A 27,378-nucleotide genomic window follows, 5' to 3' on the forward strand; every position below is an offset into this window, starting at 1 on the left:
GCGGCTGGGGGCTCCATGATCGTGATCGTGATCGTGATCGTGATCCTGGGTCCTGGCAGACTCGTCTCATGGTGAGGAAGAACGGGGAGATGCTAATGTAAACAAGCATCTCCCTGTTCTGCCTAATGACACTGTCACTGATCACCGTCACTGATCACCGCTCCCTGTAATCGGGAGCGGTGGTCAGTGTCGTGTCACACACAGCCCCTCCCTGCCACAGTTAGAATCACTCCCTAGGACACACTTAACCTCTACCGCGCCACCTAGTGGTCAACCCCTTCACTGTCAGTCACATTTACACAGCAATCTATGCATTTTTAATCGCACTGATCGCTGTGTAAATGTGAATGGTCCCAAAATTGCGCCAAAAGTGTCCGATGGGTCTGCCATAATGTCGCAGTCACAATAAAAATCGCTGATCGCCGTCATTGCTAGTAAAAAAATTATCGATAAAAATGCCATAAAACTATCCCTTATTTTGTAGATGCTATAACGTTTGCGCAAACCAATCAATATGCGCTTATTGTGATTTTATTTTTTTTTTACAAAAAATATGTAGAAGAATACATATTGGCCTAAACTGAGGAACAAAAATGTTTTTTATATATTTTTTGGGGATATTTATTATAGCAAAAAGTAAAAAAACTATTTTTTTTTCTTTTTCAGAATTGTCGCTATTTTTTGGTTTATAGCACAAAAAATAAAAACCGCAGTGGCAATCAAATACCACCAAAAGGAAGCTCTATTTGTAGGGAAAAAAGGACGTCAACTTTGTTTGGGTGCAGCGTCGCACGACCGCGCAATTGTCAGTTAAAGCGACGCAGTGCCGAATCGCAAAAAGTGCTCTGGTCAGAAAGGGGGTAAATTCTTCCAGGGCTGAAGTGGTTAACCTGCTGGGTACCCACAGGAGGGTAGCCTTGTCTGTTGTCAGCAGCCTAACCTGGGCTAGCGAGCTTTGTATGAACTCACATCAAAGTCCCAGAGCCTCTTGGGTGTTTTTTGGACCTCTTGCCCTATAACAGCCACATATCACATAGTCGCTGTATGTACAGTGTCTATGCCCCCCAATCCAGATCAATACAGTCACATATAGAGCCCCTGTCTATTCACAATGTAGACCCCTTTCACACCACACCGCTCATAGCGTCGGCGGTAAAACACCGCTATTTTTAGCGGCATTTTACCACTGGATTTGCGGCGCATTTCGGCTGCTAGCAGGGAGCTTTTACTACCCCGCTAGCGGCCGAGAAAGGGTTAAACCCGCCAGCAATACGCCGCAATAGCGGCGTTTTGCCGGCGGTATTACAGCGCTGCCCCATTGATTTCAATGGGGAGCAGCGGTGGAGGAGCGGTAAACACACTGCTCCTTCACCGCTCCAAAGAAGCTGCTGGCAGGACTTTTCCCTGATGTCCTGCCAGCTCACCGCTGTAGTGTGAAAGCCCTTGGGCTTTCACACTACAGACAATGGTGCAGCTTTTTTCGGGCGGATTGCAGGCACTATTTCTAACGCTATAGCGCCTGCAAAATGCCCTGGTGTGAAAGGGGTCTTATAGAGAATACCAGGATTGGTTTTCTCTCATCAGCATAGCAGATACACATTGTTGGAGATCACAGTACTCCCACTGTGCAGTAGGTGGTGAGCTCTACTGAGTGGAAGACAGGAAGTGATGTCACATGCACGCAGGAAGTTCAAAGTTGTGAGGAAGTAGAGAGGAGACATTGCTGGAACTGGAAGCAGAGGAGTTAATAAGATATTATTTTATATTTACACCCAGTAACCCATCCCCACTCACTGTGACGTATATTATCTACAGCAGACACTACTTATACATATAGAAGGATATAAAAATGTGACTCTGATATTATTTTACCTTTGCCACATCTCCTGTGACAGAAAACAGAACCCATTCCACTGTCACTTCTGTCACCAATGTAAAACAAAATGGAGGATTCAGTCATAGAAGAGCCGAGGAGAGCCGGATACCTCACAGCCATCACCTCAGAGTTCCCGCTTCACACCTCCTCCACTGTCATTGGCTGCACTCCCGCCACACCAACCAATCACAGTGCAGGATTACAATCACTGGGCAGATTCCTCTCTCAATAGAGACTCTCCTCAGAGCTCCGCGCTGATATTGATTGGTGTGAAGGGAGTGCAGCCAATCACAGGAAGAGATCGCAGTCGCCGGGCGGACACCACTGAGATTGTATGCGCTTCCTTCACAGCAACCAATTACAGGCTGGTATCCCAGTCACCGGGCCGATTCTGCTCTCCACAAAGACTCGCCTCAGATCTCTCCACTGAGATTGTCTGCACTTCCTTCACAGGAACCAATTAGAGGTCGGGATCACCGCAGATACTCACCTCAAAGCTCACCACAGTCGCACACTATTATTATTATTATACATTTATACAGCTCTGACATATACTGCAGTGCTGTACAGAGAATACTGAACAAGTCACATCAGGTTCTGTGACAGTTTTATTTTTTACTAGTTATACCAGCGACCACAGACTAGCGGGACTGTGATATTACGAGATTATATTGGGACTGCGATATTGTGAATTATAGCGGGACTGCGAGATTATAGCGGGACTGCAATATTACGAGATTATAGATGGACTGCAAGATTATAGCAGAACTCGATATTGCGAGATTGTAGCGGGACTGCGATATTGCGAGATTGTATCGGGACTGCGATATTATGAGATTATAGTGGGACTGGGATATTGCAGCGGACATTCTGACACTGGCACTTTTTGAGGACCAGTGGCACTAATACAGTGATCAGAGATAAAAACATTCACTGTGACTGTACTAATGAAGATAAACGAAAAAAGGATGGCCGCACTCCCAGGTCAATGAAGTAAATTTATTTCAGGAGATATTAAAAGCAAATATAATTATTGCTCTCGCTCCAACGATCGCGGTGATACCTCACATGTGTGGGTGGAACACCGTTCTCATATGCGGGCGCTACTCACGTATGCGTTTGCTTCTGCGTGCGAGCTCATCAGGATGGGGCGCTTTAAAAAATATATATATATATATATATTATTTATTTTACGTTTAATTTTTTATTTTGACACAGTTTTAAAAAAGATAAAAAAAATTTGGGTAACTTTTATTCCTATTACAAGGAATGTAAACATCCCTTGTAATAGAAAAAAAAGCATGACAGAATCTCTTAAATATGAGTTCTGGTGTCAAAAAGAGCTCAGATCTCATATTTACACTAAAATGCAATAATAATAAAAAAAAAAGTTGAAAAAAAAGTCTCCTTTAAGAGCTATGGGCAGAAGTGACGTTTGACGCCACTTCCGCTGCCTTCCCATGCCTCCCATGGAACCAAACAGGGGCCATCCTATCCACCCCTCAGTCAGCAGCCAGACATCCACAGGAGAGGACACGATCATCGCTACCGGTGGGTCTGGTAAGCGGGGGAGACCACCGGATCGTGGCAGGAGAGGGGTGAGCACCTCTCCCGCTGCCGATAAAAGTGATCTCATGGCGAATCTGTATCTTAAAGAGGAACGCACGCCGTTCCTAAAAATACCGGAGGTTATGGTGGCTAGCTGCTGCCATAACCCCCCATATTAAGCATCAAAGTACCGACGTACGGGTACGGCAATTTGCGTGTAGTGGTTAAGGTAGCGCAGGGGTTTTACACTGGAATTAGCCATCAGAAGATGGGTACACTATAGTCATAAAGGGATGGACATGTTCAACAATAATTTAAACGATGCTCAGTTGGTACTAAGGGGCCCAAAGTGTGCCAAGACAATATCCCCCACACCATTACACCACTACCACCAGCCTGGACTGTTGATACAAGGCAGGATGGAGCCATGCTTTCATATTGTTTACGCCAAATTCTGAACCTACCATCTGATTGTTGCAGCTGAAATCGAGACCAGGCAACGGTTTCCAGTATTCTATTGTCCAATTTTGGCGATCCTGTGCGAATTGTAACCTCAGTTTCCTGCTCTTAGCTGACAGGAGTGGCACCCGGTGTGGTCTTCTGCTGCTGGAGCCCATCTGCTTCATGGTTCGATGTGTCGTGCATTCAGAGATGGTATTCTGCATACTTTGGTTTTGTAACGAGTGCCCATTCTCCTCTGACCTCAACAAGGCATTTTCGTCCACACAACTGCTGCTCACTGGATATTTTCTCTTTTTCGGACCATTGTCTGTAAACCCGAGAGATGGTTCTGCATTAAAATCCCAGTAGATGAGCAGTTTTGAAATACTCAGACCAGCCCAGTATGGCATCATCAACCATGTAATGTTCAAAGTCACTTAAATCCCCTTTCTTCTCCAATCTGATGCTCGGTTTGAACTTCAGCAAGCCATTTTCACCACGTCTAGATGCCTAAATGCATTGAATTGCTGCAATGTGACTGGCTGATTAGCAATTTGTGTTACCAAGCAATTGAACAGGTGTACCTAAAAAAGTGGCTGGTGAATGTACATTACTTTCATTCAAGTAAGGGCACCCAAGAGAGAAGAAGACCTGCGGCCAAAAGTGGGAGCGTTTAAGTTACAGTACAGTGAATACTGGGTGTGGTATAATACAGTCTGAGCCTATTTGTGTATACACCACACATGTATGCCGTATTCCTTCTACTCACAAAATACTCCGTAAATACATTGGAACAAATGAGAATCCTACAGACACATAAACACACAATGCAAGGGAGGAAAAAAATCCTAACGGGATTACCTTTACATAGGCTATCCCCCCTTCAGTCCACCATGAATGTTGCTGCCAGGCTCATCCACCTTACCAACTGTTCTGTGTCTGCTACTCCTCTCTGCCAATCCCTCCACTGGCATCCGCTCCCGCAACCGCTCTGTGTCTGCTACTCCTCTCTGTCAATCCCTCCACTGGCATCCACTCACCCAACCGTTCTGTGTCTGCTACTCCTCTCTGCCAATCCCTCCACTGGCATCTGCTCAACCAACCAATACAATTTAAAATATTAACAATAACTTACAAAGCCATCCACAACTCTGCCCCCAGCACATCACTAACCTGGTCTCAATATACCAACCTAATCGTTATCTTTGTTCCACCGAAGACCTCCTGCTCTCTAGCTCCCTCATCACATCCTCCCATGCTCACCGCCAGGACTTCTCCCGAGCCTCCTCTTCAGAGAAGCCTTTCCTGCCCCCACCTAGCAACTGTACTTTTATTTTCTCCATCAGCTCATCCCCCCACAGTTATTACATTTTGTATCACTTGACTCTCCCTCCTAGATTGTAAGCTCTAATGAGCAGGACCCTCTGATTCCTCCTGTACTGAATTGTACTGTATGACCTCATGTAAAGCGCTGCGCAAACTGTTGGCACTTTATAAATTCTGTATAGTAATAATTTTTATGGAAAAACACAACACGTTAGGAATGAACATACTTAATTTTCCTGTGCTCTTTACCTACAAATGTTTTGGATGGTTACAGGATCCGGTGGTTCTTATTTTGTTAAACCATTGCAGTTTTATCTTATAATAATCACATAATGAAAATAGATGGGACTCCATCCCCTCCCCCATAAAAGGCGATTTGTACAAAAAAAATGATTGGTTAAAACCACAAGTGCTTTTTTTACTACTACTATTCCTTTAGATTTTAAATTTAGATTTGGAATTCACAAATGCAGCAATTTAGAAATTAGATGAAAGGTTTAGCACTGGGAAACACTTTTTTTATAGACATTTTATATACAACTATATAGATCAGACCAATATGAGGAAGAAAGAGGGATGTTGTTCCAAATGAGGGACAGTCCCCCCAAATCAGGGACAGTTGCAAGCTATGCTTTTCTAATTATATTGAGTGGAAGAAAAAAAAATGACAATTAATGGTGGAATGCAGAAAGAGAAAACCACGATCATACAGACATGAGAAGTCAGAAACACGATGTGGTAACACAAACAAGGGGGAAATGATGTCAGTTGCAGGAAAGAAGCGACATTTAGAAAGGAAGTGAGGTAATATACAGACAGGAAGTGATGTCAGGTTTTAAAAAGGAAGTTCCGGGTGAAAGGTGAAACGGGAGGAAGCAGAGAAGAGGAGAAACTGCAGAAACTGGCAGCAGAGGAGGTAATAAGATACTTTATATTTACACCCAGAAAAAAAAGTGCATTTATTATTTAGCCTGCAAAGCTTTGCTCTCACAATCAGCAGATCGCAGGTGCAATTTCAGGCTCCTGCAGACACTTACTGCTGCTTTCTGCCCGTACCGCCATACGAGCTTACTGTAAAAAGGGCTTGGAGTAAGTGTTAATGAAATAAGGAGGTGCTCAGCAGCATCTTCACAGTTTACAGCCGCGCCAATTTTGAAATTTGACAGATGGTGCAGGGAAGGGAACCTTCACCCTCTCTCTCAGGAAGGGGAAGCTTGGAGCATGCTACATGTTACACCCTAAACACAGGTTTGATATGTAACATGCTCCAAAGTTGCACTTAGCCTTTAAGATTAATCTTTACTTGTCTGTGAGTTATAATGATCAGCGATGCCACTATAATATCTGTCTACAGAGATCAGAGTCTTGTATGGATCTCATGAAGTCATCAATGAGGATGGAGGAGGACCCGAGTCACATGACTAAGAGGCTATTGAACCTTACCCTGGAGATCATCTACCTGCTGACTGGAGAGGTGAGGAGGATTCTGGGAGGTCACATGACATTACTCATATCTATTAAAAAAACACAGACCTGACTGGAGAGGTGAGGAGGATTCTGGGAGGTCACATGACATGATTGTTGCTCTTTCAATGCAGAGAGTTCCTCCAGTGAAGTCTGGTGACCATCTAACCATCACAGTGCCTTCACCTCATTTGCTGAAACCTAAGAGAAACAATGATGAGAGGATTCTAGAAGTCACCAACAAGATCACTGAGCTGCTGACAGGCGAGGTGGGTGGTGGTGGGAATTCTGGGACATTATCCAGTAACAGACAAGGGATGTGTCTGGATGGTGACTGTATCATTGTGTGTGTCAGGTTCCTATAAGGTGTCAGGATGTCACTGTCTATTTCTCCATGGAGGAGTGGGAGTATTTAGAAGGACACAAGGATCTCTACAAGGACGTCATGATGGACAATCAGCCACCCCTCACATCACCGGGTAAGAGGAGACTTTATTGTTTCATAGTTTCATAGTTAGTAAGGTTGAATAAAGACACCAGTCCATCCAGTTCAACCTGAGTGAGTGTCTACCCCTATGCCTGTACATTGCACACTCACATTGGTCCCTGCCCTCAAGGAGCCCACAATCTAAGGTCCCCATTCATGTACTAGGGCCAATTTTGGACAGAAGCCAATTAGCCTACCTGCATGTCTTTGGAGTGTGGGAGGAAACCGGAGTACCCGGAGGAAACCCACGCAGGCACAGGGAGAACATGCAAACTCCAGGCAGGTAGTGTCGTGGTTGGGATTTGAACCAGCGACCCTTTTTACTGCTAGGTGAGAGTGCTAACCACTACACCACAGTGCTGCCACCAAAAGGAGAGAGCAGTACGGAGGGTCCACCTAGATCCCCCATCATCTGATAAACACATAGAAACAATGTATTCAGTCAGTGTGTGTGTTTCCTACAGATGGATCCAGTAATGGGAACCCACCAGAGAGATGTCCCCGTCCTCTGTATTCCACACAGGAAGATCACACCATCCCTCACCATCATCAGGTAGGTGGACTTGGTGTAAATAACACAGAAGTGATTCTGAACTTTGTGAGATGACGTATGTCTATGTATTCTCTTTATTTAACCTTTACTTCTACATCTAAAATGTTGCCTCTACTCCCCCCTCCCATTCCAGTTCTCCCTTGGAGCACCTTTCACTTTTATTGTTTTTATCAATATTCACACTCTTCTTCGGTGGGGTTTGTGGCCTAGTCATGTGACATCATGGGTCCTTTTTCTTCTTGTGTTCCTGTTAGCAATGGGCATGTGTTGAATGACATGGTTCTGCTCTTAGATCCTGTGAGTCCAGGCTGGCATGATGACGAGCCTTCAGGGGTTGTGTCACTGCTCCTCTGGGCTCACAGGAAATTGGCAGGAGACCTACATTTTCTCAGCTGTAAGTCAGTGACACCTACTGGTCTTAAGGAAGGATTAATGAATGCAGAGCTGCATATTCACTTGTCTCTTTTATCTGCCTTGAATGCAGCTTTAATAAAGGTTCTCTATTAATTTGGGGTTTAGGATGAAGAACGGATTAATATAAAAGCTGAGGTTAAAGAGGAAGAAGTAGAGATGTATGTAGGGGGTGATCAGCCGTCCACGGAGGAGGTTGAGATGGTTATAAAAAGTGAACAGGATGAAATTTCTCTACCTATCAACACAGGTAAGTGACACTATGGAAGAAATAAGTTATAGCTTAATTTTACTTTTAAAAGCAACAGGTTTGGGCAAAACCTTGAGATAAGTGAATCTTTGCATCCTTATATAAGATGAATCTAAATTATAAATGGTAGACCACCAATTTGGGACAACCTACCTATTACTAAATGATGTGGCCTGCATTTTGCCACCCATTCATAAAAATGTGTGCCATGGTATTGAGTTTTATAATAACTCTATTCATTTTTATTGTGCGTTTCCTTTTTTGTAGTGAAGAGGCTTTGCACAGGAAAGTTTGCTGAGTTTCATCAGCCAGGGATGCAGGAATCGGGGTCCTCAACTGCTCTCAATTCTCTGACTACCCTTTAGTCAGTAATGATCACTTTTACTTTGCTGGCAGGCAATATTCAGAATAGTTCCATGATTATAGCAACTCGGAAGGGAAAATCAGGCCGTCTTTGTTCCTAGATATAACATCATGTTTCCAACAAAAGAAGGGTAGCTACTTTATATCATATAAAAACGACCATTGCTGCTAGTCAATAGGACATCATGTTTTGAGCAAATGAGGAAGAGATACTGTACACCATATGAAAGGTTCATCTCCATTTCTCAATATAACGTCATGTTCCCAACAAATGAGGAGGAGATACTGTACACCATATGAAAGGTCCATCTCCATTCCTCAATATTACGTCATGTTCCCAACAAATGAGGAGGAGATACTGTACACCATATGAAAGGTCCATCTCCATTCCTCAATATAACGTCATGTTCCCAACAAATGAGGAGGAGATACTGTACACCATATGAAAGGTCCATCTCCATTCCTCAATATGATGTCATGTTCCCAATAAATGAGGAGGAGATACTGTACATCATATGAAAGGTCCATCTCCATTCCTCAATATAAAGCTCTAGTTATTTGTGAAATACTGACATTTACTACCTAAGATACTTTATTTGGTGTGGCATGCACCCCTGTATATACCACAAAAGTTTTTCAAAACAATTGAATCAATTCTTAATTCATTCGTATGGGGTCACAGCAGACACAAATTGTCTTGGAAAATTCTGAAGAATCCAATGACATTAGGAGGGGCTGCTCTTCCAGATTTCCAGGATTATTATCTTGCCTCCCAATTGTCCAATTTTTATCATTTTGACAAGAGCGAGCTACCAAGATACCAGACATTACTTTGTCAACGCCCTGACGACCCGGCCCATACCCCACTTCAGTCAGTCCTTCGGGCCCCTTTGTCAGGACGTTCCCCCCATCACAAAGTAGACATGCTGACACACCACTGGAGGATATGGCAGACGGCCCTGAAAAAATTTGGGACCCCGCAGGTCCATTCCTATACTCCTCTCTGGTTCAACACTCATTTGCCCAAACTGTTGTCCGTTCCAGACCCCGCTGCTTGGATACGTTATGGGATCCTGTGCATGCACCAAATTATGACTAACACTGGGCTCAAATCATTTTAAACGCTAAAGGAAGAATTCTCACTCCCTAACCATCTCCTCTTCAGGTACTTACAGCTCCGACATGCTTTACAGACTCAATTCGCCAGCTCCAACCCAACCCTGACAGTCCCTCCTATAGTTGAAATAATCACAGGTGATGAGCCAACCAAGTTGATTTCCACCCTATACTCCACCATCCGTCTCCCAGGCACTGTGACATTGGCTTATGCTGCTAAGACCAGATGGGAGGTGGATGTTGGAATAATTGAGGATGAGGAGTGGGATGAAGTCTTGGGGGATGTGAAGAGAGTTTCCCCCAGGCTGTCGGACTGCCTTACACAGTTGTACATCATACATAGGACATACTTGACTCCTCAGAGGATAGCACGGTTCAAACCAATGTATAATCCAGGATGCCGCTTATGCAACCACACCCCGGGCTCCTTTTATCACCTTATATGGTCCTGTCCGGTTATCCAAACATACTGGATACAGGTGATTCGCTTTCTCCATGATCAGATGGGCTCTCCTGCTAGCCTTGACCCAAAGATGTGCCTGCTTGGTCTGTTACCAGAGTTAGATGCTGACAAACCCCTTCGCACCTTTTTACATGAAACGCTGTTCCTAGCGAGAAAATCGATTGCTCGTGGCTGGATGCAGGCCCTCCCCCCCCCCCCCCCCACGGTCCAATGCTGGAAGAAAGAGATTAACGATACCCTTCCTTATAAGAAATTGATCTATGCACATAGAGGATGTCCACTTAAAGGGGTTGTAAAGTAAAACATTTTATTTTTTTAAAATAACAAACATGTCATACTTACCTCCACTGTGCAGCTCGTTTTGCACAGAGTGGCCCCGAACCTGCTCTTCTGGGGTCCCTCGGCGGCTGTCTCAGCTTCCTCCCGCAGGTGCTTCTCACGTTAATGCGAGCTCCCTCGCATTGGTGAGAAGCACTGCGGGCGCGCTCCCGTGATACAGCCGGCGGCTATAGCCGCTCGCTGTATCACAAGGCCCCGCCCCCCCGGCGCGCTGCGTCATTGGATGTGATTGACAGCAGCGCGAGCCAATGGCTGCGCTGCTTTCAATCCATCCACTCCAGCCAATCAGCGGCCAGGCTGAGCGGCGAAGAGGACGGCGTGAGCGAGCGCGGGATTTTCGAGGGGTCAGGTAAGTAAAACGGGGGGACTGGGGGCGCCGGCAGTGTCAGATGTTTTTTCACCTTAATGCATAGAATGCATTAAGGTGAAAAAACATTTACCTTTACAACCCCTTTAAATATGAGCAGATCTGGGGTAGATGGTTGGGAGATGGGGAGACATGTACCTGATTTGCTGCTGTATTGATCCCTTGCCCCCCTCCCCCCTCTGCTTCTCCCTTTCTGTGTTTCTTCCACCCCTTGGGCCTCCTCTTATTATATTTCCCTCCTCCCCCCCCCCCCCCTCTCTTTCCCCTTTTTTCTTTTATTTATTTATTTTTATTTTTTTCCTTTCTCTGTTTGCTCCCCCCTTCCCCAGCTGATACAAAATGGCTTTATAGGTCATGGGGGTAGCACTGCCGCAAGCGACCATGCGAGGGCTTCGTTCCAGCTTTAATTTTAAATGGACATCCACGGCTCTGTCGTACCTGGGGACTTTTGTCCCTGCAAATCTAAATCACATCTTTAAATTTAACTTCCCTCCCCTGCTGGCCAGAACCAGGACCCTATGAGAATCCTTGAATAAGGGCCTTCACTCCTGGTTTGGCAGGTGTAATCTTCTTAAGATGTGCATCTTGCCCAAATTTTTATATTTGCTGCAAGCACTTCCTATTTTGGTACCTACGATGTTTTTTAGACACGTACATGGTCTGTTCACCGGCTTTATTTGGGCACATAGAAAACCAAGACTAGCCCGGACTTTACTCTCCATGCCCAAGCTCTACGGCGGCCTCGCCGTTCCGGATGTAAAGAAATACTATCAAGCGGTGCATCTCAGTAGAATTATAGACTGGTGCCGACACCAAGATCTGAAGCTGTGGATACGTCTGGAACAAGCCCAGATGCAGGTGCCGCTACAGGGGTGCCTGGTGTTATAAGCATCTCCCAGCCCACATGAAGAGACATCCCCTGATAGGGACGACCCTCCGGGTGGGGTCACAGATTTACTCAAGAGTCATTCTCTGCTATATCCTATTATAGGGAACCCGCAATTCTCTCCATGGCTGGACCCCCAACTTCTGAAGGCCATGTCCAGTAGCAAGTGCACACAAGCACGACACTTCCGGGCGAATGGGGACTGGCCATCCATAGAGACGCTCTGTAGCACATCGGGACCCTATAAACTAGCTTTTTGGACTGCTGTCCAACTTAGACACTTTCCTTCGAGCTCTCCATGCGATTTGACGAACTGTTGACCGCCTTTGAGGAATACTGCTCTGGTAACGGGGCGCTTCCGAGAACGCTGTCCACAATGTACAACCTTCTTATCACACCCGTGGACAACACTCATTTGACCTTCCTGACAAAATGGGAGAGGGAATTGAACTGTACATTTACTCCGAGCCAGACTCAAAGTATTGTAACATTAGTCTACCATCTGTACGAACATACAGGAAACTAACTACAAATTCCTGACGAGATGGTACTTAACCCCTCAGGCTCTACATTCCTTCTATCCGAACACCTCTGCGCTTTGTTGGAGATGTGGACAAGAGCAGGGCACATTGTTGCATATATTTTGGTCATGTTCAAAGTTGTCTCACTTTTGGTCCACAGTCAGGACCGTTATTCAAAAATTTACAGAATACAATGTCCCCAATGACCCGGCCTTCTTCCTACTGCACGTAAATACCATGTCCACTAAAAAGTACAAAAAATCCATTCTATGTCACTTAGTAAATGCTGCTAGAGCATGTATACCGCTCCACTGGAAAAGCCAGGCCCCTCCATCGGTGGCATCCTGGATTCGTAGGGTGGAGGATGTTAGTAAACTGGAAGACCTGGTGCTCACGGGGAGGCAATGGCAGGAAAAATTTAGGAAAACATGGGCGCTCTGGCACCAGTTCATATTCTCATCCGAAGGAGTATCTTTGAGGACCTTGTAATATGGTCGGCATTATAGACTACATATAGGTTAGGGCAGTCCTGAATCAACCCCTCACCTTCCCCCCCTTCAGTGTCCCTTTCCCCCACTCCCGATGGCCTCTGCCCTCTGGTACTGGGCTTTTGCCGGGGTACTGAGGTTCTGACGAGAGCAAAAGATGAGGGAAATGAACGGACTTAGGCTCTTGAATACACTTCTGGCTTCTTAATGAAGATTTTATGCTTGGATAGGCGGTAATCACCAGATGGCAGATTGAATTAGGTCTTCCATAGAGTTATGATTGGTATGCCACGTAAAGTGTATACTGTGTACCTACCTCTTCCTTGCTCTCGGTAATATATTTACTATGTACTCCCCTTTCCCTCCCTCCCCCTTATGTATCCCACTTCTATGTTGTATGATATGTCCATGCCCATGTTGGGCATTGTTTGAAATTAATAAAAATGTATATTTGAAAAAAAAATGGCTTTATAATGACTTTACCTATGATGAGTATCTATCCTTATACAGCACAGCTAATCCAATGTACTCATGTATGCAATACTGCTTTGGCCAGGCTGGCCCATGTTACTTGTTGTACCTTAGGTATGTTTGCTATGTCTGCTTTTTACCCTGTCTCTTGCTCCTTTCAATAAAGTTTGTTTTTCAATAAAAAAAAAAAAAAGAAATACTGACATTTAAACCTTGTTTTCCAACAGATGGATGTGATGTCAGGAATTCCTCTGAGAGACGTCTTCTATTATCTGCTGATTGTAAGTCAGAAGATAATGTCATCACACAGGATCCTCCAGGAGGAAATCCAAATACACAAAATATACATCACAGACCTTCCTGTCCGGAGACATCAATGGATCCCTCTGATCAGGGGGAATCTTCTCATCAATCACTTACTATGAGACCAAATATCCATTTAAAATCTCACACTGTAGATAGGTCAACAGATCCATCTAATCCCAAGGAATCTTCCTTATCCCATGAAGGAGTTCATGGAGGTCAGAATCTATTCTCATGTTCAGAGTGCAGGAGATGTTTTACTGACAAAGGACAGCTTCTTGTACACCAGAGAATTCACGTGGGTGAGTACCCTTATTCATGTATTGAGTGCGGGAAATGTTTTTCTCAGAAAGGAGACTTTGTGAAACACGAGATGATTCACACAGGTGAGCACCTTTATTCATGTACAGAGTGCGGGAAAGGATTTTCTCAGAAAGGAGACTTTGTTAGACACCAGAAAATGCACATGGGTGAGCGCCCTTATTCATGTTCAGACTGCGGAAAATTCTTCACTAAGAAAGACAACCTTGTTATACACCAGAGAATTCACACGGGTGAGCGTCCTTATTTATGTTCAGAGTGTGGAAAATCCTTCACTAAGAAAGATCACCTTGTTAGACACCAGAGGATTCACACGGGTGAGAGTCCTTATTCATGTACGGATTGCGAGAAATGTTTTTATCAGAAAGGAGATCTTATTGTACACCAGAGAATTCATGTGGGTGAGCACCCTTATTCATGTACAGAGTGCGGGAAATGTTTTTCTCAGAAAGTAACCCTTGTTAGACACCAGGAAATCCACACACGTGAGCGCCCTTATTCATGTACGGAGTGTGATCTATTTTTTTCTCAGAAAGGAGACTTTGTTACACACCAGAGGATTCATAGGGGTCAGCGCCCTTATCAATGTTCAGAGTGTGGAAAATCCTTCACTAAGAAAGATCATCTTGTTAAACACCAGAGAATTCATACGGGCGAGCGTCCTTTTTTCTGTACAGAGTGTGGAAAATCCTTCACCAAGAAAGATCACCTTGTTAGACACCAGAGAATTCACACTGAGAAGCGTCCTCATTAATGTACGGAGTGCGGGAAATGTTTTACTCAGAAAGAAGATCTTATTGTACACCAGAGAATTCACACGGATGAGCATCCTTATTCATGTACAGAGTGCGGGAAATGTTTTTCTCAGACAGAAGACTTTATTGGACACCAGAGAACTCACATGGGTGAATGTCGTTGATGATACACAACCTTTCATTGACTTCTTACACAAATGACAAATGTTGAATTAGGAATCCATCAGTCTGGTGTGCTTTAAACTACCATCATATGTGTTTAGTCTTTGTACGAATAAAAACAGGATTTTAAGGGGATTGAATTGTAGTCTTTTTTTTTTTTTCTGTAGTATAATAGCATTTTGTTCTCCTATATCTTGGTCAGTATTGGTCGATAAGTCAGGGTTTGGTCTTTGACTGGTATACATTAACAATAATGACAACACATAACACAACACATAATGCAAAAAAACGAGCAGTTGTTACTTTACTTGTGACAACTGTATTAGTACATGAGCAAGAATCAAGCAATGGCAGCAATACACAGACAATAAAATGCAGGGGCTTCAGATCACTGTATTCAGACAGCCTCACCTGACGTTAACCACTTGCCGCACGCCGATATACGTCAGCGCAATGGCAGCGGTGGGCAAATGGGCGTACCTGTACGTCCCCTTTAATTTCTGGGGCTAGCAGGCGCTTGCGCCCGCCGTGTACAGCGTCAATGTGCCCACGGGACCGACGGACTTGATGTCCACTGGTGTCCTGACGATCGTGTCACGAAGCTGCAGAACAGGGAGATGTCTGTAAACAAGCCATTTCCCCGTTCTGCCTTGTGACATGACAGAGATCACTGCTCCCTGTCATCGGGAGTGGTGATCGCTGTCATGTCAGTGGTATCCCATCCCCCCCCCACAGTTAGAATCCCTCCCTAGGACACACTAAACCCCTTGATCGCCCCTTAGTGTTTAACCCCTTCCCCGCCAGTGTCATTTACACAGTAATCAATGCCTTTTTATAGCACTGATCGCTGTATGAATGACAATGGCCCCAAAATAGTGCCAAAAGTGTCCGATGTGTCCGCCATAATTTTGCAGTCATGATAAAAGTCGCAGATCTCTGCTAATAAAAAAAAATATATAATAAAAATGCCATAAATCTATTCCCTATTTTGTAGACGCTGTAACTTTTGCATAAACCAATCAATATACGCTTATTGCAATTTTTTTTTTTTTTTTTTTTTTTTTTACCAAAAATGCGTAGAATACATATCAGCCTAAACTGAGGAAAAAATTTTTTTATATATTTTTGGGGGATATTTATTATAGCAAAAAGTAAAAAAATTGTTTTTTTTTTTCAAAATTTACACTCTTTTTATTTTTTTGTTTATAGCGCAAAAAAATTAAAACCGCAGAAGTGATCAAATACCACCAAAAGAAATCTCTGTGGGGAAAAAAAGGACATCAATTTTGTTTGGGTGCAACGTTGCACGACCGTGCAATTGTCAGTTATAGTAGCACAGTGCCTTAATCGCAAAAAGTGCTCAGGTCAGGAAGGGGATCAATTCTTCCGGGGCTGAAGAGGTTAATGACCAAATATGGTATTAGTCAACATCACCCGGAATGCCCGTTTGTTTGTTTTTTTACAAATTTCATAAAAAGCCTGTAGACAAGCAGGATCCTTGGTTGTTAGGATGCTGTCAGCTGCCTGCGCCCTAGCAACCAAAGATGCTTGCGGCTCATGCAGCAGGGAGTGTTGTCTTTTAGTGCCAGTACTAATACTGCCACCAAATAAATGACTACCTCCTGCAGCAGCTGCAAGAGGTTCGGACAGGCGAATATGGCCAAATCTGGCCTTTGACTTTAACCAGTTCGCAAATAAACTGGAACAAAACATTTTTTTAGAAGTTTGTTATAAAATTTAGCAAATAGGTAATTTTTCTCCTTCACTGATGTGCTCTGATGAGGCTGGGACTGATGAGCATGGATTAGCAGCACTGCTGGGAACTGATTGGCAACACTGGTGGAACTCCACTGATAATCGGGAAAATGATAATCTGTGCTGATGTTCCTTAACACAAGCTGGTTATTGGCTCCATTTTTCTCTCCTCGCGCTGTCAGAATGAGGAGTAAAAACCCGATAACCGGCTTGTGTTGACATCCGTAATCAGCTGTCATTGGACTCCGCTGATCATGTGGTAAAGGGCCACTGTGATTGGCCCTTTACGCCGATCAGCTGAGGCCAAAGGACAGAGCGCACCGCAGCGTGATCACGGGAGGACATCCATGTAAACCCTACTGGCATTGTAAGCTCGCGTTGTAGCCGTCCTTTGGCTATTGCACGGGCGGCAAGTGGTTAATCAAGATATCAAAAAATCTGTATTGCGTGTAGCTCCGATGCTTATGTGCTAGTCTAAATGGTGGCTGGGTACCGTTGCCAATTTGAAACAAACCAGTAGACAGCAGGATCCTTGGTTGCTAGGATGCTGTCAGCTGCCTGGGCCCTAGCAACCAAAGATGCTTGCAGCCCACGCACAAGAGAGTTTTCATTATGTGGCAATAGTAAAACTACCACCAAACAAATGACTTCCTGCTGCAGCTGCTCCAAGACTATTGGACAGGCGAACATGGTCAAATCTGGCCATTAACTTCAGCCGCTACACAAACAAACTGGAATTCTGAGCCCTAAGCAAGAGACATATCAAAGAATCAAAATCGCGTGGAGCTCTGGTCCTCTTGTGCTAGGTACCAGTCCCAAAAAAAGCTTGTCCTCACTCCACGAAACACCATCAATATAAAGTGGAGCCGTACACTGATGATATCGCCCTGAAAATTCAGCCAAGCTGGCTTCGTAAGACAGTCCCAGCTTATTGGCCATGCTGCTGACGCATTTCACCCTGATTGTACGAATAAGCCCAAATGGGGGCATTTTTTCTAGCACCTGAAATGCATTGGCTGTTTTTTAGTGTATAACAGTACGTTAATTTGGACTCCCTCATGATTTGGTCTGATGTTCCTTCTATTGGTACATTTTTGTTTTCTGTTAACCGCTTCCCGACCGCCTCACGCAGATATACTGCGGCAGAAGGGCACGTACAGGCAGATTAACGTACCTGTACTTTACCCTTTAAGACGCAGCTTGCGGCCGGGAGCTCCGTGATCATGATCCTGGGTCCTGGCGGACTCGTCTCATGGTGAGGAAGAACGGGGAGATGCTAATGTAAACAAGCATCTCCCTGTTCTGCCTAATGACAGTGTCACTGATAACCGCACCCTGTAATCAGGAGCGGTGATCAGTGTCGTGTCACACACAGCCCCTCCCAGCCACAGTTAGAATCACTCCCTAGGACACACTTAACCCTTACCGCGCCACCTAGTGGTCAACCCCTTCACTGCCAGTCACATTTACACAGCAATCTAAGCATTTTTAATCGCACTGATTGCTGTGTAAATGTGAATGGTCCCAAAATCGTGCCAAAAGTGTCTGATGTGTCTGCCATAATATCGCAGTCACAATAAAAATCTCTGATCGCCGCCATTGCTAGTAAAAAAAAAAAATTATCAATAAAAATGCAGGGGCTATAACTTTTGCGCAAACCCATCAATATACGCTTATTGTGATTTTTTTTTTATTTTTTTACCAAAAATATGTAGAAGAATACATATCGGCCTAAACTGAGGAACAAAAATGTTTATATATATATATATATATATATATATATATATATATATATATATATATATATATATATATATATTTTTTTTTTTTTTTTGGGGGGGATATTTATTATAGCAAAAAGTAAAAAAATGTGTTTGTTTTTTTTTTTCAGAATTGTAGCAATTTTTTTGTTTATAAGGCAAAAAATAAAAGCCGCAGTGGCAATCAAATGCCACCAAAAGAAAGCTCTATTTGTAGGGAAAAAAGGACGTCAATTTTGTTTGGGTGCCACATCGCATGACTGCGCAATTGTCAGTTAAAGCGACGCAATGCCAAGTCGCAAAAAGTGCTCTGGTCAGAAAGGGGGTAAATTCTTCCAGGGCTGAAGTGGTTAACCTGCTGGGTACCCACAGGAGGGTAAAAAAAGGGAAAAACTGCGCTACGGAATACAAATGGTATTGAACGGAAGCTGCAATTCAAATGTACACCAAGAATACACCAAACAGAAATAGAAAAAAAAAAAAAAAAAAAGAACTGCGCTAACCACGAATACCCAATGTGAGTAGGGTATGTATATGTGCCAGACCCACGATATGGGTCTAAGTATCTTAATGTCTCCAAGACCACCTCTAAAATATAATGCAAACCATATACAAATAAGTGCAATTTAAATACAAAAACAAACCATAAATGCGTGTCAAGAGTGTGAGTTCACCAAACACAATATGAGTATATCAAACTCAGTGCATATACCTCTAGAAAATAAAAAGTTAAAAAATAGAATAGAATATGAAAAAAAATGTTTGCAATTTTTTTACATAAATGAACTATCAAGAAAAAATATTGTATTTAGAGACACTCTATATAATGTCCATATAGTCATATGTCAAAAAATAATAATAGAATGTCCATATAGTAAACAAACACCAGTGAAGTAAAGCTTCAAGTGGAGTACAGCAGTGAAGGACAAACTTCAAACAGCTGAGTTATAAGTACACAAATTAAAATCTTCTCCAAAGATGTACTGTGCTTTTCCCAACACCGAATGAGTGAATTGGCTCCTTACCAGATCCAAGCGACCCCCCGTTACAGAGGGTCACCACAGGCGACAATAGTCAAAGGATATCCGGATAGCGATTCCTCCTCAAGCGATCCTGAATCTTTCACGCGATAGGGTTATGGCTGTTATTCCACATATCACTCCCAACTCAACGTGGTATCACATAGGGAAAAACATAGGCTCCACTTCCGGAAGTGGAGCCTATGTTTTTCCCTATGTGATACCACGTTGAGTTGGGAGTGATATGTGGAATAACAGCCATAACCCTATCGCGTGAAAGATTCAGGATCGCTTGAGGAGGAATCGCTATCCGGATATCCTTTGACTATTGTCGCCTGTGGTGACCCTCTGTAACGGGGGGTCGCTTGGATCTGGTAAGGAGCCAATTCACTCATTCGGTGTTGGGAAAAGCACAGTACATCTTTGGAGAAGATTTTAATTTGTGTACTTATAACTCAGCTGTTTGAAGTTTGTCCTTCACTGCTGTACTCCACTTGAAGCTTTACTTCACTGGTGTTTGTTTACTATATGGACATTCTATTATTATTTTTTGACATATGACTATATGGACATTATATAGAGTGTCTCTAAATACAATATTTTTTCTTGATAGTTCATTTATGTAAAAAAATTGCAAACATTTTTTTTCATATTCTATTCTATTTTTTAACTTTTTATTTTCTAGAGGTATATGCACTGAGTTTGATATACTCATATTGTGTTTGGTGAACTCACACTCTTGACACGCATTTATGGTTTGTTTTTGTATTTAAATTGCACTTATTTGTATATGGTTTGCATTATATTTTAGAGGTGGTCTTGGAGACATTAAGATACTTAGACCCATATCGTGGGTCTGGCACATATACATACCCTACTCACATTGGGTATTCGTGGTTAGCGCAGTTCTTTTTTTTTTTTTTTTTTTCTATTTTTTTTCTACCCACAGGAGGGTAGCCTTGTCTGTTGTGAGCAGCCTAACCTGGGCCAGCGAGCTTTGTATGAACTCACATCAAAGTCCCAGAGCCTCTTGGGTGTTTTTTGGACCTCTTGCCCTATAACAGCCACATACCACATAGTCACTGTATGTACAGTGTCTATGCCCCCCAATCCAGATCAATACAGTCACATATAGAGCCCCTGTCTATTCACAATGTAGACCCCTTTCACACCACACCGCTCATAGCGTTGGCGGTAAAACGCAGCTATTTTTAGCAGCGTTTTACCACCGGATTTGCGGCGCATTTCGGTCGCTAGCGGGGCGCTTTTACCCCCCGCTAGTAGCCGAGAAAGGGTTAAAACCGCCAGCAATACGTCGCAATAGTGGCGTTTTGCCAGCGGTATTATAGCGCTGCCCCATTGATTTCAATGGGGAGCAGCGGTGGAGGAGCGGTAAACACACCGCTCCTTCACCGCTCCAAAGAAGCTGCTGGCAGGACTTTTCCCTGACGTGCTGACAGCACACCGCTGTAGTGTGAAAGCCCTCGAGCTTTCACACTACAGATAATGGTGCAGCTTTTTTAGGGCAGATTGCAGGCGCTATTTCTAACGCTATAGCGCCTGCAAAACGCCCTGGTGTGAAAGGGGTCTTATAGAGAATACCAGAATTGGTTTTCTCTCAGCAGCATTGTTGGAGATCACAGAACTCCCACTGTGCAATAGGTGGTGAGCTCTACTGAGTGGAAGACAGGAAGTGATGTCACATGCAGGCAGGAAGTTCAAAGTTGTGAGGAAGTAGAGAGGAGACATTGCTGGAACTGGAAACAGAGGAGTTAATAAGATATTATTTTATATTTACACCCAGTAACTCCCCCATCATGTCCGTCCTCTTCCTCCTTAGTCACTGTGATGTCTTTTATCTCCAGCAGACACTACAAATACATATAGAGGGATATAAAAATGTGACTGATATTATTTTACCTTTACCACATTTCCTGTGACAGAAAACAGAACTCATTCCACTGTCACTTCTATCACCAATGTAAAACAAAATGGAGGATTCAGTCATAGAAGAGCCGAGGAGAGGCGGATACCTCACAGCCATCACCTCAGAGTTCCCGCTTCACACCTCCTTCACTGTCATTGGCTGTACTCCCTGCACACCAACCAATCACAGTGCAGGATTACAATCACTGGGCAGATTCTGCTCTCCATAGAGACTCTCCTCAGAGCTCCTTTACATGGCTATCCCCCCTTCAGTCCATCATGAATGTTGCTGCCAGGCTCATCCACCTTATCAGTCTGACACCCGGCAACTACGATCTCGGTAAAGAGTCTCCGACGGAGACTCTTTACCACGTGATCAGCCGTGTCCAATCACGGCTGATCACAGTGTAAATGGGAAGAGCCGGTGATTGGCTTTTCCTCACTTCCGTCTGTCAGACGCGAGTAGAGGAGAGCCGATCGGCTGCTCCTCTGACAGGGGGGGGGTCTGTGATGATCGATTATCAGCACAGCCCCCCCCCCCCCCGAGGATGCCCACACTGGACCACCAGGGAAAAGGTAATCCTCCCTAGACCACCAGGGATGCCAGTCAGCACAGTGGATGCCAATCAGTGCCCATAATGGATGCCAATCAGTGCCCACAATGGGCATCACTGATTGGCATGCATTATTGTTTGGCAATAATTGGCATCCATTAGTACAGTATAACACCAATGCCGCCTATGAGTGCCCACCTGTGCCGCCTATGAGTGCCCACCTGTGCCGCCTATGAGTGCCCACCTGTGCCGCCTATCAGTGCCCACCCATGCCCATCTGTGCCGCCTATCCATGCCCATCTGTGCTGCCTATCCATGCCCATCTGTGCCGCCTATCCATGCCAATCCGTGCCGCCCATCCATGCCAATCCGTGCCACCTATCAGTGTCCATCCATGTCGCCCATCCGTGTCGCCCATCAGATATCAGTGTCCATCAATGCCACCTCATCAGTGCCACTTCATTGGTGCCCATCAGTGCCGCCTTATCAGTGCCCATCAGTGTAGCCCCATCAGTGCCAATCAGTGAAGGAGAAAACGTACTTATTTACAAAGTTTTGAAACTGAAACAAAAAAATAATTTTTTCAAAATTTTCGGTATTTTTTTATTTGTAGCGCAAAAAATAAAAACCGTAGAGGTGATCAAATACCACCAAAAGAAAGCTCTATTTGTGGTAAAAAAATGATAAAAATTTCATTTGGGTACAGTGTAGCATGACCGCGCAATTGTCATTCAAAGTGCGACAGCGCTGAAAGCTCAAAATTGGTCTGGGCAGGAAGGTGTTTAAGTGTCCTGTATTGAAGTGGTTAAATTTACAAATGCAGCAGTTTAGAAATTAGATGAAAGGTTTAGCACTGGGAAACACTTTTTTTTATAAATAAGTAGTGCAACTATAACAGGGCTAAGTTATTGTTACCCTTTACATCCGCCTATGTTTTTTTTTTTACTTCATAAATTTTTTATTTTATCAAAAGAGAACATAACAATTAAGATTGTTGTAAATGGTACATATAATTGTAATGGCATATAAAATAGGTTTTGTTCAAATCTTGATGGTCAATGTGGTGACCTCCCAGACCTACAGCATGGACCCATTAGGGGTAGGCTGGATTGGTCCATCAAGATTTGAACGAAGCCTATTTTATATGCCTTTACGATGTTTTTTCATTACAATGATATGTACCATTTGCAACAATCTTAATTGTTATGTTCTCTTTTGATAAAATAAAAAAATTATGGATAAATAAGTAGTGCATTTTATATACAACTATATAGATCGGACCAAAATGAAGAACAAATGAAGAAGAAAGAGGGACAGAGGGACTTTGTTCCAAATCAGGGACAGTCCCTCCAAATCAGGGACAGTTGGGAGCTATGCTTTTCTAATTATATTTAGTGGGAAAAAAAAAGAGGATTCAAAAAAAGACGATTAATGGTGGAATGCAGAAAGAGAAAACCACGATCATACAGACATGAGAAGTCAGAAACACGATGTGGTACCACAAACAAGGGGGAAATGATGTCAGCTGCAGGAAAGAAGTGATATTTAGAAAGGAAGTGAGGTAATATACAGACAGGAAGTGATGTCACGTTTTAAAAAGGAAATTCCAGGTGAGAGGTTAGACGGGAGGAAGTAGAGAGAAGACGTTGCTAGAACTGGCAGCAGAGGAGGTAATAAGATATTATTTTATATTTACACCCAGAAAAAAAGTGCATTTATTATTTAGCCTGCAAAGCTTTGCCCTCGCAATCAGCAGATCGCAGGTGCAATTTCAGGCTCCTGCAGACACTTACTGCTGCTTTCTGCCTGTACCGCCATACAAGCTTACTGTAAAAAGGGCTTGGAGTAAGTGTCAATGAAATAAGGAGGTGCTCAGCAGCAGCTTCACAGTTTACAGCCACGCCAATTTTGAAATGTGACAGAGGTAACCTTCACCCTCTCTCACAGGAAGGGGAAGATTGGAGCATGCTACATGTTACACCCTAAACACGGGTTTGAGACACGCTGGTTGTCTCTGCCTTCTAAACAATCTGTCAGCTGTGCTTTTTACTTTTGTTACTTTTACAAATAAAAACATTTTCAACCCTAAACACGGGTTTGATATGTAACATGCTCCAAACGTGCACTTAGCCTTTAAGATTAAAGGGATTGTAAAGTTAAAATTTTTTTTTTTTTAAATAACAAACATGTTATACTTACCTCCACTGTGCAACTCATTTTGCACAGAGTGGCCCCGAACCTGCTCTTCTGGGGTCCCTCGGCGGCTGTCTCAGCTTCCTCCCGCAGGTACTTCTCACGTTCATGCGAGCTCCCTCACATGGTGAGAGGCACCTGCGGGCGCGCTCCCGTGATACAGCAGGCGGCTATAGCCGCTCGATGTATCACACGGCCCCGCCCCCCGGCGTTTCGCATCAGTGGATCTGATTGACAGCAGCGCGAGCCAATGGCTGCGCTGCTTTCCATCCATCCACTCCAGTCAATCAGCGGCCAGGCTGGATGGTGAAAAGGACGTCGGGGGCGAGCGCAGGATTTTAGAGGGGTGAGGTAAGTAAAACGGGGTGGGGGGGCCCGGCACTGTCAGATGTTTTTTCACCTTAATGCATAGAATGCATTAAGGTGAAAAAACATTTACCTTTACAACCCCTTTAATCTTTACTTGTCTGCGAGTTATAATGACCAGCAAGGCCACTATAATATCTGTCTACAGACATCAGAGTCTTGCATGGATCACATGAAGTCATCAGAGTCTTCTATGGATCACATGAAGTCATCAATGAGGATGGAGGAAGAAGACCCGAGTCACATGACTAAGAGGCTATTGAACCTTACCCTGGAGATCATCAACCTGCTGATTGGAGAGGTGAGGAGGATTCTGGGAGGTCACATGACATAATCCATATCTATTAAAAAAAACACAGACCTGACCGGAAAGGTGAGGTGAATTATGGGAGGTCACATGACATGAGTGTTGCTCTTTCAATGCAGAGTTTTCCTCCGGTGAAGTCTGGTGACCATCTAACCTTCACAGTGCCTTCCCTGCATTTGCTGAAACCCAAGAGAAACAAGGACAAGAAGATTGTGGAAGTTGCCAACAAGATCATTAAGATGCTGACAGGAGAGGTGAGCGGTGGTGGGAATTCTGGGACATTATCCAGTAACAGACAAGGGATGTGTCTGGATGGTGACTGTATCATTGTGTGTGTCAGGTTCCTATAAGGTGTCAGGATGTCACTGTCTATTTCTCCATGGAGGAGTGGGAGTATTTAGAAGGACACAAGGATCTCTACAAGGACATCATGATGGAGAATCAGCCGCCCCTCACATCACCGGGTAAGAGGAGACTTTATTGTAAAGGAGAGAGCAGTACGGAGGCTCCACCTAGATCCCCCATCATCTGATAAACACATAGAAACAATGTATTCAGTCAGTGTGTGTGTTTCCTACAGATGGATCCAGTAATGGGAACCCACCAGAGAGATGTCCCCGTCCTCTGTATTCCTGGGATTCCACACAGGAAGATCACACCATCCCTCACAATCATCAGGTATATGGGTAGAACACAACGTTTCTCCAGACTGTATGAGATTATACTCTTTTATGTAGTCTTAGCCTATTGGTGATGAGATTTTCATGATTTTATTTTCCATAATTTTGTTGGTTTAGCATGAGGAACAGATGTATGTGAAAGTTGAGGTTAAAGAGGAAGAAGAGGAGGTGTGCGTAATGGATTATAAACAGTCTACAGAAGAGTTTGGGATGACAGCAAACATTAAACGGGAGGAATCTTTAAATATAATCACAGGTGAGTATTAAGCACTAAATATAGAAATTGTTTTGTTATTAATAACTGAGGATATGTAGTCCTTCACATAATAAGAATTAGTTCTAGGAGGACATCATGATGGAGAATCAGCCGCCCCTCACATCACCGGAGAGGAGACTTTGTTGTAAAGGAGAGAGCAGTAAGGAGGCTCCACCTAGATCCCCCATCATCTGATAAACACATAGAAACAATGTATTCAGTCAGTGTGTGTGTGTTTCCTACAGATGGATCCAGTAATGGGAACCCACCAGAGAGATGTCCCTGTCCTCTGTATTCCCGGGATTCCACACAGGAAGATCACACCATCCCCCACCATCATCAGGTAAATGGAACACAGAAGTGATTTGTGAAATAACATTCTTCTATGTACTCTCATATTTTAATGTTTACTTCTACATCTAAAATGTTGCCTCTACTCCACCTTCCCATTTCCACCTTGGAGCACCTTTTTATTTTTTTATTTTTTTTAATATCAATATTCACACTCCTCTTTGGTGGGGTTTTTGGCCTAGTCATGTGACATCATGGGTCCTTTTTCTTCTTGTGTTCCTCTTAATGATGGGCACGTGTTGAATGACATGGTTGTGTTCTTAGATCCTGTGAGTCCAGGCTGGCATGATGTCATGTGAACCCAGGCTGGCATGATGATGAGCGTTCAGAGGTTGGGCCCCTGCTCCCCTGGGCTCACAGGAAATGGACAGGAGACCTAATTTTTCTCTGCTGTAGGTCAGTGACACCTACTGGTCTTAACAATGGATTAATGAATGCAGAGCTGTATATTCATTTGTCTCTTTTATTTGCATTGAATACAGCTTCAATAGATGTTTTCTATTATTTTGGGGTTTAGGGTGAAGAACGGATTCATATTAAAACTGATGTTAAAGAGGAAGAAGTAGAGACGTATGTAGGGGGTGATCAGCCGTCCACGAAGGCGGTTGGTATGATTATAAAAAGTGAACGGGATGAAATTTCTCTACCTATAAACACAGGTAAGTGATGCTATGGAAGAATTCCTCAATATAAAAGTCATGTTCCCAACAAATGAGGTGGAGATACTGTACACCATATGAAAGGTCCATCTCCATTCCTCAATATAACGTCATATTCCCGACAAATGAGGAGGAGATACTGTACACCATATGAAAGGTCCATCTCCATTCCTCAATATAACGTCATGTTCCCAACAAATGAGGAGGAGATACTGTACACCATATGAAAGGCCCATCTCCATTCCTCAATATAACATCATGTTTCCAACAAATGAGGAGGAGATACTGTACACCATATGAAAGGTCCATCTCCATTCCTCAATATAATGTCATGTTCCCAACAAATGAGGTGGAGATACTGTACACCATATGAAAGGTCCATCTCCATTCCTCAATATAACGTCATGTTCCCAACAAATGAGGAGGAGATACTGTACACCATATGAAAGGTCCATCTCCATTCCTCAATATAACGTCATGTTCCCAACAAATGAGGAGGAGATACTGTACATCATATGAAAGGTCCATCTCCATTCCTCAATATAACGTCATGTTCCCAACAAATGAGGAGGAGATACTGTACACCATATGAAAGGTCCATCTCCATTCCTCAATATAACGTCATGTTCCCAACAAATGAG

At 43.7% G+C, this 27,378-nt stretch overlaps 1 protein-coding gene, 1 long non-coding RNA gene and 1 pseudogene across 3 annotated transcripts in view; 2 read left to right on the forward strand and 1 right to left on the reverse strand.

Moving 5' to 3' along the window:
* LOC143956391 (uncharacterized) overlaps positions 1-27,378 on the forward strand; it is a 221,053-nt pseudogene that overhangs the window by 170,217 nt on the left and 23,458 nt on the right. The window contains exons 7-9 of the transcript XR_013269903.1: positions 25,589-25,727; positions 25,973-26,070; positions 26,596-26,737. The product of XR_013269903.1 is annotated as an uncharacterized LOC143956391 (transcript). The remainder of the gene's footprint in view (positions 1-25,588; positions 25,728-25,972; positions 26,071-26,595; positions 26,738-27,378) is intronic.
* Positions 2,862-5,466, reverse strand: LOC143956412 (uncharacterized). The gene is made up of 2 exons (XR_013269912.1): positions 3,889-5,466; positions 2,862-3,029 (listed from the first exon to the last, which is right to left on the reverse strand). It is a non-coding gene; the product is annotated as an uncharacterized LOC143956412 (long non-coding RNA).
* LOC143956266 (uncharacterized) lies at positions 6,045-15,046 on the forward strand. The gene is made up of 7 exons (XM_077466473.1): positions 6,045-6,107; positions 6,546-6,665; positions 6,790-6,924; positions 7,011-7,134; positions 7,607-7,695; positions 8,215-8,356; positions 13,598-15,046. Exons 2-7 carry the CDS (start codon positions 6,561-6,563, stop codon positions 14,746-14,748), a joined length of 1,746 nt encoding a protein of 581 aa, XP_077322599.1. The 5' UTR covers positions 6,045-6,107; positions 6,546-6,560; the 3' UTR covers positions 14,749-15,046.

The sequence above is a fragment of the Lithobates pipiens genome, unplaced genomic scaffold (assembly GCF_037356315.1).
Source record: "Lithobates pipiens isolate NorthernLeopardFrog02 unplaced genomic scaffold, aLitPip1_a1.2 Scaffold_35, whole genome shotgun sequence".
Taxonomy (NCBI): domain Eukaryota; kingdom Metazoa; phylum Chordata; class Amphibia; order Anura; family Ranidae; genus Lithobates; species Lithobates pipiens.